The sequence below is a fragment of the Phacochoerus africanus genome, chromosome 3 (assembly GCF_016906955.1).
Source record: "Phacochoerus africanus isolate WHEZ1 chromosome 3, ROS_Pafr_v1, whole genome shotgun sequence".
Lineage (NCBI taxonomy): Eukaryota > Metazoa > Chordata > Mammalia > Artiodactyla > Suidae > Phacochoerus > Phacochoerus africanus.
This window is the reverse complement of record NC_062546.1, coordinates 174,318,468-174,335,851: the sequence shown is the minus strand read 5'-3', so window position 1 is coordinate 174,335,851 and position 17,384 is coordinate 174,318,468. Positions and strand designations below refer to the sequence as shown.

The window sequence follows — 17,384 nt, the reverse complement described above, 5'->3', positions numbered from 1 at the left end:
AAGCCCTAAAAACTACAGAAGAAGATAGCCATCATCAAAGAGGATGAGTGAGAGCTGACTCACAGCAAGGTCATTACTTTACCATGTGCAACTCTGTGCTGAAAATGTTAGAAGAAAGAGCTAACATTGATCAAACACTGATTCCATGTCAGGCACTATTATAAGTATGTGCCATGTATTTTTAATCCAGTCTAAGAATTTTTGTGGATGCTCAAGTGTTGCACATATTTTGTAGGTACAGCCTTGCCTTCGTGAAAAAAACAAGAGAATGATTCATGCTATTAAAAAAAAAAATAACCCAGAGACTATCTCTTTGGAGCTCATTATATTCTTTTCTAACCCTGAATGTTGAAGGATTTGGCAAAAAGAACCCTCTAATTAAAAAGTGCCCTTATCTCAAAAAAATGATCTTAGTGTACTGGTAAGATCATCAAAATGTGAACTGTTCAGATACAATATACAAACAATCGATATCTTGGAAGATAATCCTCCGAAATTTATATCTATTAACTATTTTCCAAAGAGAGATGGCTTATGTCGTATAGTCTTTTAATTCTTGTGCAAATGTCTGAGACCCAAGAGATGGAGGGCAAGGATTCAGGCTCAGTAGATGATGGCCGAGATTTCTTGTCCTCTTTAAAACAGCTCACATCTGCTCCAGCCCAACAAGCTGGCCTACAAATCTAATAGGGAATAAGCGAAAGCAATTAAAATGATCTACGGTGCATTGCTGTGGTTTCATTTATGTAAACACTTGCTGTGGGAGAAGATGGCTGTGGTTCAGGTAATGTTCATATCTATGAAACCCAAGTAACCTAAATATACCTTGATATGCATAGAACATTCTTGGCCATGTTCTTCCACTCTCAACTATCTCAGTAAAGATGAATTCAATGATGAATCAGGCATGGACTTACCCAGTGAAGGTCATAATCAGGTCTCGCTCTTCCTTCGTCATCCTCATATAAAGCAAAACCTTCCCTCCGAGCCTGGTAATACTCCTTCCGCAACTTCTGGATACGGTCAGCACTTCCGCTCATGGGACGGCCACTGCAGGACATAAATAGTCACAATGTACATCATCCTGAAAACTCACTTTTTCATTTTTTTGTATTAAAGCAGCTGACATACAAATTTAGAAGATTCAGTAATATCATTCCAATATGCTAGGAAAACTGAAATCCTAGTAAAAAAATGAGCAGAAACTAGTCTTTATGTGCATGAAGTGTCAAAACATCTAACTTGGGATTAATAAATACCTTTTAGATGAAAGGCAAGATAAGGTCCTGATCTTTAGAGCAATTAAAAGAGTTATCACCTTTTTCTTACAATCATATATACAGAGTTTGGTTAATAATTTAATGTAGTATCTCATTTTCTCAAACAAGTTGTTGACCTGAAGGTTGGGTGTGATGCAGAGTTGGCACGTGCCACTGTTCATTTCAGTGACATTTATGAATTGTTGGAGTGGGGCGTAGGCAGGACATAGGGACAGAAAAGAAGGTGGAAGCCATGCCGAGAGGTAAAAAGAAAAATAAAGAGCTGGTCATAGGCAAATGTGCCACCTTGGTTACTTGTCCAAGGTTGTGAGCAGAATGTGAAGAAGTCAGTTTGGGCAAGCAGTGCTCCCCAACCTTTTTTGTCCTCCCGTGTACACCTACCAGGTGATATATGCTCCCTTCTTGCTCTCATTTAGGAAGCAAATTATAATAAAAGTATTGGTACTTTGGGAAATTTTGAATTTACTCTAAAATGACAAAAACAGATCACTTGCAAATTTGGGTACTTTAACTCAATTTGTAACAACTAATCATAATGATACTACTCACATTTCATAGGTATGTAAGAATCACTGATCTAATATATAGGGTATATGAGAGGGAGCAGGGAAGAGAGACGGATGAGACTGAGACAGGTAGATAGGGACCCTATGGTGAAAACCTTTACACGGCCCAAAGATCCCCAAGTATTATAGTGAGTTTTCAGTTTAAATGAGATAGCTGATAAAATGAGATATCTGAAAGAAGAAAAATAGGTCACCTATTCTTTTGTTAAAATATTCAAAAATTATACTTGTAAACTATAAAAGGAAAATGGTGAGTAAACACGTTAGAAGCAAAACATTCTTCCCAAACAAGATTGTAAATTAACTGAAAGCAAGACCATGTGTCTCACATCTTCTTTGCAAAGTTAGCACCAGGTTTTTGGCTTCCTACCTGCTCTATGGACACTAAGTAGCTGACGCCTTTGATGAAGACAAGACAGATCCTTAGGGGTCATATTCCTTGATTTTTTTTCAATATATATTTTAAAACTCTCAAAATAGTTCTATGTATCTTTGCTATACCTTTTTTTTGAGTAAAAATTTTCTTCAAAAACTTGAAAAATATAACAGTAAGGAAAAAGTAGAAGGTCTGATATGCTTTTCTGAGCAACAGGAGGCAGGAAAGACAGCACAGCTCACTTGTGAACAGCTTCCCTTGCTCTTGAGTGCTCTGAGCTGATTCTGGGGCCCTCATCCACTGTGCAGGCTTCCGCCCATACGTGCATGCATGTGCCACACTCAAACTCACCAGATGAGTTCAATCAACGTGGTGCAAACACAGCATACATAATCTATTAGTTTACCCAAAGAAACCGAAGCATTGAATTCAAGCAGAATGAAGTCATCAGTAATAAAGAAAAAAAAAAAAGGAAACTGATAAGGGACTGTTTTAAAAATCCCCACAATTTTCCTACATATGTGGGAAAAAATAATCACACTCAGACCGTAAACTATTCTTCCATATGCCTATAAATAAATAAATTTTAAAACATGGGTTTGATCAAATTTCAGTTCTCAAATAGAAGGAATGGGGCAAGAATACAAAATCAGCTGTTTATGATTCAGAAAATCCCCTATGGTTGACAGGAACATGACTATTTACTCAGAGAAGAAATCTGGCCTCAGAGAAAAACAGGAAAAAAGTCTAGAAATTCATGGATCATCTAAGTGCAAAAACATGCTGTATCTTCTCCCTTGTGTGAATATTTTAAAGAAGTTATGTGACGCTGTTCAAATCTTTCATGATAACCCAGGACTACATCTCAACATTATTTCTTTTTTTTCCTCTCCAACCTTCACTCAACTTTTAGTAACTGTATCAGATTTTTTCCTTAGTTATTGTATACAATAAAATTAGGAATAGCAAATTCTGATTTCAGTTCTCAGCTCTACTCGGCAGATAACACACACAAACTTAGCATCAAGTCAATAAAAAAGATAAACACAGCTATTGTAATCAAAGCAGTTAATTGATTCTATTCTGTGTTGCAGATGTAGACATTTAAAGAGGGATGTAAAAATGACTTTGTCATAGAGCAGCAATAATCAAAATAGTTATAATTTATGAAACAATGATATAGCCAATATATTGATACAGACTTTCACTTACTCCACTTTCTGCCCAGAGCAGACATCACTAATCAATTGCAGCATTCCTTCCTCATGATCCCAGACATGGCCTTAGAATTCTTAACCCTAGGATGTTTGGAAAGCTACTACCAATCTATAGGAGCTGGCACTTATGTTGAGTTTATTCATAATTCCTGTGTCCTGTAAATATTTCAAAACCACAAAAGAATATTTAAAGATAGCTTTTACTGTTTTGCTCCATAAACATGAGAAATCTGAGGCTCAGGCTCATAGACATACAAGGTCTGACTTCAAAGAAGGCTCTTTCCACTACTGCTTGCTGCTGTCCAACCTGCGTCTCCTCCTTCACCTCATTTATGTCTTAAAGACTGGGTCCTTATACAACATATTTGACCAGCATGAAAATTTAGGCTAGCTTTGAGGATTTATTTTCTGGGGACTCCTGTTTTCTTTCTTCTATTTACATGTTAACTGTTCTATTTTCCTGGCTTTATGGAACCTAATAGTAGAAATTCTAAGAATTTTGCCTGATAGCTTCAGAAGTGACATCAGCTTATGATGTTAACCAAATGCTCTTACAACCATATAAAAAGTGGCAAAGTATCAATAATCCCATCACCTTGTTGCTCATTAGAAAATGAGGCTTTCCTTATTATTTGTTCACTGGACAAAGTTTAGCTATTCTTACAAAAAAGTTCCTATTATAGCTGTATCCATGTGTAGGTGATCAATGCCACTCCCACACTTTCAATGTGCTGAAATTTTATTTTAAATTAATTGGAGTTCCTGTTGTGGCTCAGTGATAATGAACCCAACTCATATCGGTGAGGATGTGGGTTCAATCCCTGGCCTCGCTCAGTGAGTTAGGGACCCGGCATTGCTGTGAGCTGTGGCATTGGTCACAGATGCAGCTCAGATCCCACATTGTTGGTGGCTGTGGTGTAGGCCAGCAGCTGCAGCTCTGATTCGACCCCTAGCCTGGGAACTTCCATATGCTGTGGGTATGGCCCTAAAAAGAAAAAAAAAATTCAAGCAGTATAATAAAACTGATTTATATTATAGAAATTCCTTGTAAATAATACTGCCTATGCCTTTAAGGCAAATGTATAGTTAAACAGGCTTTTCTTATAACACTTTATAGCTGGACAGAGTTTAAAACTGCAATGAAATTCTGAAACCATGTCATTTTCTTCATCGTCACCTATAGTAATATATTCCAAATGCCATACACATCACAGTGGTGTATTATCTGCTCCTTTGGAATCTAACCTTATTCTTCCTAGTTCATAATTACCTCAATGGAAATACATTTTTAAATGAGTCTTCATGTGTTCATGCTATAGTCTCCTCCTCTTACTGATGCAGGCTGGAGGAAGGAAACATTTATTAAGCTCCTACGGTGCCTTAAATGATAATATTTATGCTTTACATACTTCATCTCATTTAATCCCCAATCGAATTTGTGAGGATGACATTGTCAGTGACATTGCACAGATGAGCACACTGAGGCTCAGGTAAGTTAAGTAGCCCAATTGGTGATGGTGGACCAGGAGATAACCAGTGTTATTCAGACCATATCATGTTCCCTTTAGAGAAAGGCATTAAAATGCAGCAGGCATTTTGGAGCAGCAGTTCACAGGCATTTCAAGGCAGAGGAAATTTAGCAGAGCACATTTATAGCCATACCTTTTGATATTCTTTTATTTGCACAGATCTTTGCAATAAAAATAGAAATTGAAGCAGCTAAAGTAATAGAAGTATATGCAATGAAGTCTGTATTCATTAAAGAATGATGCTGGAGCAATTGGAGATGAGGGTTTCTGGGTAATTAACACTACATCTCTAACAGGCTTATCTGGGAAACTGATATAAAACTAAATGGGGTCAACATATGACAAAGATCCCACATGAAAGAGAAAGAAATTCTGGATCAGGACCAGGACTGAGAGGAAGTCAGGACTGCTCCTGGTAATGTTGGCCGCTAGCTGAACAAAAGGGAGATGGTCATTGCCAGCAAATCATTGTCCAACTTGTGAATTCATCTGCCATGACTTTGAGTGTATGCCTAGGTAGGCAGGTGTGCAAATATATGCACCCTAATTATGATTAAATTGTATATAGTTAATTCCAAAGAATTGTAATGCTTTTAGACAGCCTCAAAATCTTCACTGTGAAGGAGAGGTGTTTGCCTTTGGTGAGTGGGCACCAGCTCAGGTCCAGATTTGGTGAGGCAGTTATGAAGCAGTCTTTATAGAATGGAACCTTAACAGGAATACTTCTACCTGGATTCTATCTTATGTACTCATGGAATAAAACTGTTTAAATTGGATATACGAATGTCAAAAACAATCAGTTGGACCAGGACTGTTTTTTGAGTTTGGGGTTTGGTAGATAACTCAATTTTTTTATGATGCTACTGTAAAAATGTTATTTTGATGCTTACCATAGAAGGTTTTAATTATATAAATGTGGTGTTCATCTTTTTATATTTCCCAAACGGTGGAATTTTAAAGATTTTCTACTTTTGAAAGATATGGAGTGAAGACAAAAGCTCTTGTACCCTTTAAGAATGCCAATGTGTTATTCTTTTCCTATTCCCCCACCCCCCAAGATGGGAAGGATTGTTTGTTTTTATCTTTTTGCATTTGAGGATGTATAAATTCATCACAGTTTTACACTTCAAATTTAGCAATAGCATAGTTCTGCCTTAGAAAACAGGGCATATTATTTTCAATGTGGGAACATAGCTATCAAAGTGCCTGAGATTCTGTGGCATTCACGCTCTTGATAACATGAATATCATAAAATCTATCTGTCTATATGCAATCTTCCTAATTTTACTTAAAGTATAGAACTAGGTTCTGGAAAAGAATATTCAGCTGAAGACCGTCATGGACCAAATGGTTACTTATTTTCTGTTTCTAATAAAGGTTTCTGTCAAATACATTTTTCGAGAGACTCTTTTGTGTACTCAGGATCATTAATGCAAAAGCATTTTGAAGATTTACAGAAACTCTAGCCCAACAGCACTACACTAACACTCTACGGATTCAACATTTCATAATAAAAATATGTTTGTAAGTGTGCCCACATATGCTGAATGAGATTTAATAATAAACAATGGCTTTTTTTTTTTTTTTGGTCTTTTGTCTTTTTAGGGCCACACCCTCAGTATACGGAGGTTCCCAGGCTAGGGGTCAAATCAGAGCAACAGCTGCTGGCCTATGCCACAACCACAGCAATGCCAGATCTGAGCAGTATCTGTAACCTATACCACATCTCACTGCAACGCTGGATCCTTAACCCACTGAGCAAGGCCAGGGATTGAACCTGCATCCTCAGGGTTCCTAGTTGGGTTCGTTAACCAGTGAGCCACGACAGGAACTCCTAAACAATGGCTTTTAATGGGACTTAATTCTACAAAATTCTTCAGATGATATTTTAGACTAGACAGCTCTGAAAATCACCCAGTGTAAATATTCAGTGAAATTATGATTATGTAAATTCTCTATTTTCTCCCTACTCCTAATTTCTTGTAAAGAATATCTATTTTTTTCTCCAAAGGTATATTGACAAATAGGATTTTTCATGGGTTAGCCCAGTGAGATTTTGGAACACATAGCTGACTACCCATGAACAACACTTGGGAATTCTTCTAATTTCTTCCCCAATTAATCATCACTATGATAATAACCTCTTTTTCAATTATTTTTGATTAAATTTTCCTCAAATAATAAGAATATACCTTTCTCATATGGACATTCAATTTCTACCAAATTTATTTTGTTGATTAAAACAATTACTCTAAATTAAGAACCCTTTGCTTACTATGACTGCCTCTGAATTCCTGTATTAAGAGTATGAGTTTAGAGGAAAGGTGAATAATATTACTACAGACAAAACAAAATTTTCCCAACTAGACTCTCCCTTTATTTCTAGACTATTTTTTATCAATTATCTCTGACATTATACTTCTCGGTAGGTGAAGAAACAATGCCTAGACATCTTAAGAGACAATTCAATGTCACATAAAAAATTAGCAGCAGAGTCTAAGGAAAAAAACCCCCACTATATTCTATGCTAATACATTTCTTTGAAAAGTATGTATTTGTATAAATTCCCAAAGGTTCAAAAAAATTACTCCTTATGTCAGGATCATGTAAGGAAGCTACAAAACTGGTCCAGAGAGGTCAATATGCAAGTTAGGGTCATAAATAAGAAGCCCCACAAAGCACAAGGATGCTTTAGCTGAGCCTGTAATCCTGAACGTGGTCCTTCCCTCAGCCATCCTGATGTTGCCAGTGGCATTTTGACCTAGATGCAATAATCTGACAATGTGACTTGGCTTACCTGGGCTCCTGACTTTGCCATGGCAACCTGAGTCTGACCTTTTGCCTTTCTCAACATGTTTCCTGCTTTCAGCATCTGCTGCCTTTGAGATCCTTATCTTGGTATTTCCATCCCTGGCTCAGTCAACTGACCCTCTGACTCCTACAGCTTGAAGATTGGTCCTGGAAATCTTAGCCTTGGACTGCACTTTAACCCCAATGAATCAAGCTTGAGTGGAAAAAAAGGCCCCCTTCCCGTGACGCTTTTGATTGCATAATGGTAAGTATTTCCACTCATACCGCGGACCACAGCCACCATTTACCGTTGAAAGTAATCTCATTGATGCATGAAGGGCAACTTTCTCCCATGTGATTGATTGTTGTGACGGAGAAGCTCACCAGATCAATGTCATCTCCCCTTCTGATAAAAGGCTTTGCTCTACCTTTGCTCTTTATCACTTGAAACAATGCAAGGTTGCTCTCTAATCAGAACACTCTGTTCTCTATCTCCATTTCTAGCAAAAGTGGAAATTTCTTAGGAGTGACACTGACAGTGTAATTCACAATTCAACAACACACGCATTATTATTCACAGCTCCAACTCACCATCATAAGCCTGTAACACATAATTGCATTATGCTGATACTATACAGTGACCTCCTGGCTGTGTTCAAATTTCAGAAGCCGGTTTTGCCATTAGTCAGAAAATATCCCTTTGAGTTATTCATATTTTGAATAGTATTCTAATATATTTCCTCCAACACAGTGTGGTGTTTTTGAACCTTAAGTAATTTACACAAATACTGGGCACATTTCAAAGTTATGTATAAGCCTATGAGACACATTGTCCCAAGACATTTTGCCAATTTTATCAACAATGCGAAGTATGTGGGGGTCACAGAGGAATTTATCAAGTATTTCATATGGTAATTTTTGTTTCTTAAGGAAGATTTTTAAAATATAGTTGAAAAGTTCACACTGGATGAGAGCAAAATGAGTTCCCTTCATTTCTACTCTACATTTCTGCTAAATAAGCATACAGAGATGCAGAGAAAAATAGATTTGGACCAATTTGAAACTATGCACCCATTATGTCTTCTGTTAAAGAAAATAAACCATTATAATTCATGTAGTTACAGCTGTTCTTACATGGCTGAAGTATAGTGACACTGTATCATAACTGCATTTTTTTGTTTTGTATTGTTTTGTTTTGTTTAAGGCCACACATGTGGCATATGGACGTTTCCAGGCGAGGGGTCAAATCGAAGCTGTAGCTGCCGGCCTACCCCATAGTCACAGCAATGTGGGATCATTAACCCAGGCACAGAACCCACATCCTCATGGATACTAGTTGAGTTTGTTACCTCTGAGCCATGACAGGAACTCCCATAACTGCATTTAAGTGATGCTTCCATGGAATGAGTGTAGGTTCCTGGACATACATAGAGTTCATGTCCCTTGGTTGGTGTCAGTTCCTAAGTGCCTCTCATAATATAAGCTTTACATTGTGCTGAACATGATCCCAGTGTTTCAAGATACGCATTATTTGTACAGCATGGCTACTTAAATGCAAGCCAACTACTTGAGTTGGTGCTCGGCTGATGCAGTTCTAAAGGAACAAGAGTTGGGCAGGTTTAGTGAGGGATTATAGGTAGGGTCCAATACGGCATTCTCCTAAAGTGTTTTTCAAAGTTAATTCTGACTGTGCACAACTTTTGTCTTACATAATGGCTTTAGAAACTTAAGCTTGAGACATGATTCCACAGAGAATGTTAAAAGTTTTCTCAAAATAGTTCTATGGGCCAAAATAAAATTAGCAAAATAAGGATAAAAAAGTAAATGGAAGAGACCTACAAAACTTGTACTGTTTTAATGATATCTGACACAGATTAATGATAATCTCACATACACACACACCTTCTCAAAGAAGTTCTCGCCAACAATTGCAGAACTTGCAAGATAAAATTATTATCTTCTAGGCTTAAATTCAAATACAGCTTGAATTTTAGGAATACAGATCTGACATTTAGATGTGGATTAAGCTTTCAGGGTCAATTCTGGGAAAAATAAGCCTGTGTGGGCTGCAGGCCATAAAACTTTGGGAATTTTCTAGGCCTCCGTGAAATTCCCTCTTCCTCAGAGGAAACAGAGAAGCTCTGTCTTCTCCCAAGGGATCCTGGAAGACCATCAAAGGCTGCTGATTCCCAACAGCTGGATATCTCGACTTTTCCTTTTACACAAGAAGGAAAGAAGGCCTTATTGACTACATAGTGTGAGAGAAAAATAAAGATATTCTAAATGATTTAGCGCATGGATTTTTTTTTAAAATTTAGAGCATTATATATCAGGATTATATCAGGATGGGCTATGGTGTCCTATGGTAATCGAATATCAGAAAATTAAAACAGTGATTTTTTTTTTTCTCCCATAACAAGACTTTTTTTTTCCTTCCAGTGAAGGAAGTTGGGAAAATAATAAAAGCGAGAAAAAGAAAAATATATTAGAAGAAAAGAACACATTTTTCAACTGAAAGAAGCTAAAGATGGTGATTTGGAGCTCCACACTAAATGTGAGGATTCAGAGGCTTATAAACACATATGATGTGTAAGCTAGTTCCTACTTTCGTATTCATGAAAGGGATAGATAATAAATTGTCCAAACACCCAGAAAGGATGCAGGGTCAGATCTTAGTTACCATATATATGGTGTTAAACCATATTTTCTTATAAATGTAGAATTCCATATGCATTATTCTGATGGGATTAGCAGAAAAGCAATTCAATCCAAGAACTGATTAAGAATGTGTTTTGATGCTACCTTAATTCCTTTCATTCCTTCTACATTTATGTGCACAAGTGCTGAGCTCTTTAGCAATTTTAAATAGGGTTATAAGAATGACCCAATCTAAACAGATTCTTAACGCTAAAGGGTCACATAAAAAGTTAACATTTACTAGGTCCCGAAGGTGTCAAATCCAAGGATGTCCCACAGTTCTCAGTTGCCTGGGTGTAAAGCGAGCTCTGGTAACCCTGGAATCTCCTGCTGACCTTTTGACATCAGGGATTTACAGGATAGAGACAGCTTATATTATCATCTCCTATGGATCGCTTCAGTTGTTTTTAAAGAGTTCGGATTCCTACAAATCTTTTCTGGGAGAATGGCAACTTTCTTTTTAGAACTGACTAGATAGTTATAAGCTAGTCTCAAATTTAGATCATCGACAGCTTTTATACAAGTTTTCCAATAACCCTTTATATGTTTTCAGATGAGTGCACTGATTTGAGCTTTTCTTTATTTATTTTTAAATATTGCCACATCCCTGGCCCTGGCGAGGTAAAGGTGATTAAGACCCAGAATCCAACCCTTAGAGATTTCACTCTTGTGGGGTGGGGGAGATGGAAGCATACACACATAATTACAGGGCAATGTGGCAATTATGATGAGGAAATATCATAAAGGATAATGAAGTCCTATAGTAGCTCAGAGGAGAGGGTGATTAGCTCCACTTGGGGAGGCTGGGAAGGGCCTTGAGGAGAAAAGGAGAGCAAGGATCGGGAGAGCGTGCTGGCCATGCCAGTGGAAGGAACATCCCATGCCAAGCAGTGGCAACAGAAAAGCGCACATGGTCAGACATGGCAGAAGCATGGGAGCAGCTGGAAGAATCCTGGGGAATAAACCCAGAAGGACCAGAACAGCTCCTTGTGCCAAACTTTCTAAAAGGGAAGATGGTGTGAAAGCCCAGAACAATTTCACATGGGGTAGCAGCATCTTCAGAGTTTTTCTTTATATCGTGATAACTCTAGAAGACCCTCACTTTCTCTTTCCACAGACCATAAGCTTAACCAGTTGACCTCTGTGGGTCTTTCCTGAACTTGTATTCAATGATTTCTTGGGTATGTGTTTAGTTTAAGCTAAATGGTTGACCAAACTATTGGCAAAAGTCACTTTCTCTTTCTGGTCTACCACCTGTCCAATACTGTACCTTTAGGGCCACTTTGGTTCAAGGGAAGGAGACACCGAGACTTTCACTTTGAAAACTGAACATTTTCTAAAACTAGAGCTCCTGGTTAACCAGTAACATTAACTGGTGGTGAAGCACGACACACCGTTAATATAGTGATAAATTTCCCATTAGGAACAGGGCACTGGCTGCCAAATCAGAGGGCAAAAAGTTAAAAAAACAAAACAAAGCAAATGGAACCAACCCATTATGGGTTGACAATGACTTTTATTTTCACTGGCACTTTAAGGGAAAGGAGTCACAGAATCTCAATTAATAAATAGCCATTGCTCCATTCAGGCGAGGTAATGGTGGTGCCTGAGTATCTGCCCTGGAGCAATTTGTAGCTGTCTTCTTGATCTGAAAAGTGAATGAGTCGTGGACTATCAAAGAAGAGGGAAAATTAGGCACTGTACTGCTGCTGACAATTGAACTCTATAAATAACCCACATTGAAAATGAATAAAAAACATGCCTTCCTCCAGCTTTCAGTAGCCTCTCGACAGTGTGACAGTTGCTGGGTTTTTTCAATAAACATGATGTCAATTACGCCTTTTATTCATCATGGTGAAGTCATGTGCAGGAAAGAATTAAGAATTTTTTTTTTTTTTGGTGCTTTACATAACAAGGCTTTTCTGTTTTATTTATATTATTTGGAGGTAAGGCAGCTGTCTGATCTGTAATCTATATGTTGCAGCAACACCCGTCTTTTTTATTTCTTCCCTAGTTCTAACAGCTTTATTAGCAGTAGCATTTAAGTCGGCTCTCAATTATCTACAGAAATAGGAGGTTTGGAAGAGCATGAAAAATAAGACACTAGGGATGATTTTGAAAACTCTCATTTAAACCAACAACTTTAGTTTCTTTTCCAACAAGTGTTTTCCCAGAGCTGTAAACAATTCCCCAATTAATTGACTTGATTCACATTCTTTTCCTTGCCCAGCCCCTTGTTTGGTTAAGGTACTAACGAGCAGAAAAAAGGCCAAAAGGCAGGCAGGACTTAGAAAAACAGAGGCACTGCAAAGACTCAAATGGAGAAAACAGAAATTGGATGGTGGAGAGTTAACGACCCAGGAAACATTCCCCTGAAGGATTTACCATGTACCTAGAGAGATGTAACTGTTCAGGTTAAAAAGTAATAGGTATTACTTTTCGAAGTGGACAAACCGAGGGCAAAGTGGTATGTGGAGCACAGTTATAGAATTAATGAGTACTCACGTATCCAGCTCAAAGGAGCCTGGGGGAGACTGTATTTCTTTCCTGAATTCTGCTGTTTGTCATGAGCTTTATTACTATCCATTCCACTAAGAACTATTTTCTCTCCCTATTTGCAGATAGATTAAGTGTAGTCATTCAGATGTCATCTGTTCATCATTTGTTAAAGACACTCGTTCTTAGCGAGGCAAAGTGAGGAATGCACTGAGTGGCATCACGTTATTGTGTGCATCCCTCACTGAGATGAAAAAAGGAAGTATCACGTTGTCTTCCAGGTATTTCTATTCTACAAGAGAATCATGTTTTTAATCCAAGTGTAAACAAGCCTGCTATCTAGAAGCTTCCCCCCTGCCACCATCCCAAGCACTACATAAAATATAAGCCACAAGGCTTAAACTGAATCACTATATTATTTCTTTGTGTATTATGTACCTTGACATTTTTTAAACTGAATGCTTACCATCTATCTAAGAGAGCTTCTAAATTTACAACTTTCAAAAAGAGGGAAATTATTTCCTCTTCTTCAAAGAGGCTTTTTAATATGGTATCTGATATAGCTGGAGAACTGGAGGGAGAAAAAAGCAAGTGGGGAGAGAGGAGGAGTCAGAGAAAAGAGCTAATGGTCAAAATGCATCCTTATAATAAAGTGAGCTTCTTAATGGATGCTCACTACAGGAATAACATTAATTCAGTATTAGGACGTTCACTGGAAAAATATGAATGTAATTTATCTTTTTAACTGTCAGCTGCATTTCTAAAGCTCTGAAGTCTGTAGCTTCCAGGGGCCTTTTGTCTTTCTGCCATGGCAGGAATATCTTGGACAGCTGTAAGAGCTTTCTAAACTATCTTTCTCAAAATCCATTAGCTAATTCAAGGAACCTAATTAGAGCTGCCATTCTGATGGAGCATACTGAATGCTCAGTACAAACTAGTAACGCCATCAATGTTTATTAGAAATCACAAAGCCCAAAGTGCTCCATTCCCTATGAATATTAATGGGAATACAGCAAACAAAATATTTATTAAAACATATGCTTAATACCATCAAGGTTTACAGACAGATATTGAAAGGGAGAGGGAGAGGCATACACTTGAATTTGAAGGCATGTGCCCATGAATACTCAATAAACTGAGATTTATATGTAAGCAGCATGTAATCATTATTTTATGCCCCTCCCACTTATCTCCCTTGGTTTCACACCCTGGAATTCAGCAGCTCACAGCTGGGGAGACAGATGTATGTCCAGAGAAGTCTGAAAAAGAGGGTGAGGGGAATATACATATTTTTTTAGCAGCTGCTGAGTGCCACAGATTCTTGCCAGTGGGGAAATGTCTTGCTTCTCTATAAAATCAGCAGCCTAATGACGTCAATACTTTCCACCTTCCTCTAAATGAGGATGTCACCAAATTAATCCCACTAGCTGTTATCCCACGTACCCACCCGGGGAGAGCTTCTGCCCGGGCATGGCCCTGAATCAAGTGGTGTCTAAGGCTTGATGTAACCCTGCTGTTGTGCAGATCGGGCTCCCACTGTCTGTGCCGGGTACCGGGATGGAGACACACATGCCCTGCCAAAGCCCAGAAGACTGTTCCTCACTCTCTTCTTTCCAGAGCCATTAAAGGACCTTTGTGAATTGTTACTGTCCAGCAGCCCTTGCTCTGCTCTCTAGCTGTTGGCTCCTGTCTCTCTTTCCCCTCTTTCACCAAATTTTAAAAAAGAATCATCTGTTCTCTCTTTTCATCACCTGCTATCCTCTCTTCTGAGCTGATGACAGTCTGGTTTGTACCTTCACTGCTGTTAAAACTGCTCTCTGGGGAATTCCCTCTGTGGTGCAGGGGTTAAGTATCCGGTGTTGTGCAAGTTCAATCCCCAGGCCAGTGCAGTGAGTTAAGGATCTGCGGCTGAGGCGTAGGTAGATTGCAGATGGTGGCTTGGGTTCCATCCCTGGCTTGGGAACTTCCATATGCCTCAGGGGTGGCCAAAAAAGGGAAAAACAAAACAAAACAAAACAAAACTGTTCTCTGGAGGCTCATGCACGACCTCACCTTGGCAGGCCTGGACAGTGGACAGCAACCTCCGTGCAGACCTTCCTACTTCCTCCAACTCATAGTCCGTTTCCCTTCAATGCCCCTCCAACTGTCCTCTAAACATGGGTTTTCTCTAAGATTCTCTGACTGCTTCTTGTCCATATTTTCACTCTTGGGGACACTGTTTACGCCCAGGGCTTTATCACATTCCTTCTTGTGGTCACCTGTTTCCTCATCCATCCGTTCAACAGATGATCACAGGAGTGCCTCACAGGGGCAAGTCCTCAACACAGCCTGTCCAGATGAGGATGCATCTCCATCTGGGATGCCACAGGGAGGGGCTGCCAAGGACCACACTCAGCCCTGCTCCTCATTTGACGTGAAAGGCATCAGCTACAGTAAGCTTGTTCAGAAACAATCTTCTCACCCCTCCCCTGAAATCTACTTTCCCTTCTATCTTCCTAACTTTTTAAATTGTTTTCCATGGTCACCAAGGCTTAAAACAATGATTAGCATTCAGGACGCAGGCTCTGGAGCCAGAATGGCTGGGTTCAGATCCTGGTTCTGCCACGTCCCTCCCCGCCCCACTTTGGGGATGTTGTGTGACTCTCTGTGAAATGGGGATGATGATAGTAAGGTCTCAGAGGACTGTTTTTAGGATGAAATAAGCTACTACATTTAAAATATTTAGAATAGTGTGTGGCATATAATAGGAATTCAATAAACAAGTTACTACTGTTGTTGTCAATGTTATCTTTTGTTATATTATTGTTGACTTCTTTTCTCCCATATATTCTACATCCAATTGGCTATAATCGATTGCCTCAAACACTGTGCCTCCCCCCACCCAAAAAAGCATCTCTTTTTGCATAGGCCCAGTTCACACACCCATAGCTCAGACCAGGATATCAGCTTGGTAACAAGTCTCTCCACCCCAACTCAATTCTAATCTGTTGCTAGATTAGCCTTCCTAAGTTATGTCTCTGCTCACTTAATCCTCCTGCTCTAAAGCCTCTTTGCTCTCTTCCCAATGCTACACCTCCAACCCAGCCTTCTTCTTTTCCAGCCTCACTTGGAGTCTAGTCTTCAGTGACACTTAATTGTTCCCTAAACCTACCCTTAGTTCTCACCCACACCCCTTCTTCTGTGCCTTTTTCCTACACTACCTCTTCGACCTATAATTCTTTCCCCTTATTCTTAAAAAATGTAATTAAGATGATATCCATCTTTGCTTTAAACACAACCACTGCCTAGTCATTATGTGTAGACAGACTAATTCTCCCACGGTCTCTGTTCCCTGAATTGGCCCCTGCTTTGCTCTCTACCTCATCCTGACCATTCTCTACTGTGCCCAGCAGCTTCTTTCTCACTCTCCCTCATTCCTTGCACAGTCCAAGCTTGTCAAAGCCCTGAGAGTCTGTAATTGCTGCTCCTTCTGCCTGAAACTATCTGTCTCACGTGTTTTAGGCATGTTCTCCCTTGTCAGGTGGCCTTCTCTGGCCACCTCATCTTTAGACCCTGTAAGTCACTCTCTCCCAGTCAGCCCACCTGTTTCCTCTGCAGCACTGATCCCTCTGTGAACACATCTTCACTGTTTACTTGGTGCTTTCCTCTGCCTGCCAACCTTCAGATGTGGGAGAGCAGGGACCTGCCACGTCCTGTCCTCAGTTCTCTTTCCAGCCACAATGCCCGGCACACCAAATAAAGGAATGGGTCTCTACCTGTGAAGTCCTTCAAGATTCTTACATTCAGTTGACAAATATTTATTGAGCACCTACTATGCACTAGCAACTGTTCTAGGCCCTGGGAATATAGGGGAGTACAAGACACCCAACTATGTGGCCTTATGTTTTAGTGGGTGAGGGAGACAATACACAAACCAATGGAAAAGTGTATCAAGCAGCAGTAAATGCCACCCAGATTCTTAAAATACAATGCGGTGATAAAAGAGTGAGTGGGTGGCTACTTTAGATTGAGTAGTCAAGTAAGGCCTTTCTCTCTCCCTCTTTTTTTTAGGGCCACACCCGCGGCATATGCACATTCCAGGCTAGGGGTCAAAATGGAGCTGTAACTGCTGCTGGCCTACACCAGAGCCACAGCAACACAAGACCTGAGCCACATCTGCAACCTACACTATAGCTCACAGCAAAGCCAGATCCTTAACCCAATAAGCAAGGCTATAGATCAAACCTGCATCCTCATGGATGCTAGTCAGATTCATTAACTGCTAAGCCATGACGGGAACTCCTGGCCTTTCTCTTTTAAACTTAGGTCTGAATTACAGAAAGAAACCATTTGGAAGCATCTCTAGGAAGAACATTCTAGAAAAAGAAACTAGCTAATGCCAAAGCTCACAGAAGGGAATGGGTATGATGAGTTAAAGGAACAGAAAGAAAGTG

General features: G+C 39.3%; 1 protein-coding gene across 1 annotated transcript in view; it reads right to left on the bottom strand.

The window, feature by feature from the left end:
- The window catches only part of PARD3B (par-3 family cell polarity regulator beta), a 1,037,082-nt gene that overhangs the window by 116,118 nt on the left and 903,580 nt on the right, over positions 1-17,384 (bottom strand). Inside the window, exon 21 of the mRNA XM_047773303.1 lies at positions 918-1,050. Coding sequence (XP_047629259.1) covers positions 918-1,050 — 133 coding nt within the window. The remainder of the gene's footprint in view (positions 1-917; positions 1,051-17,384) is intronic.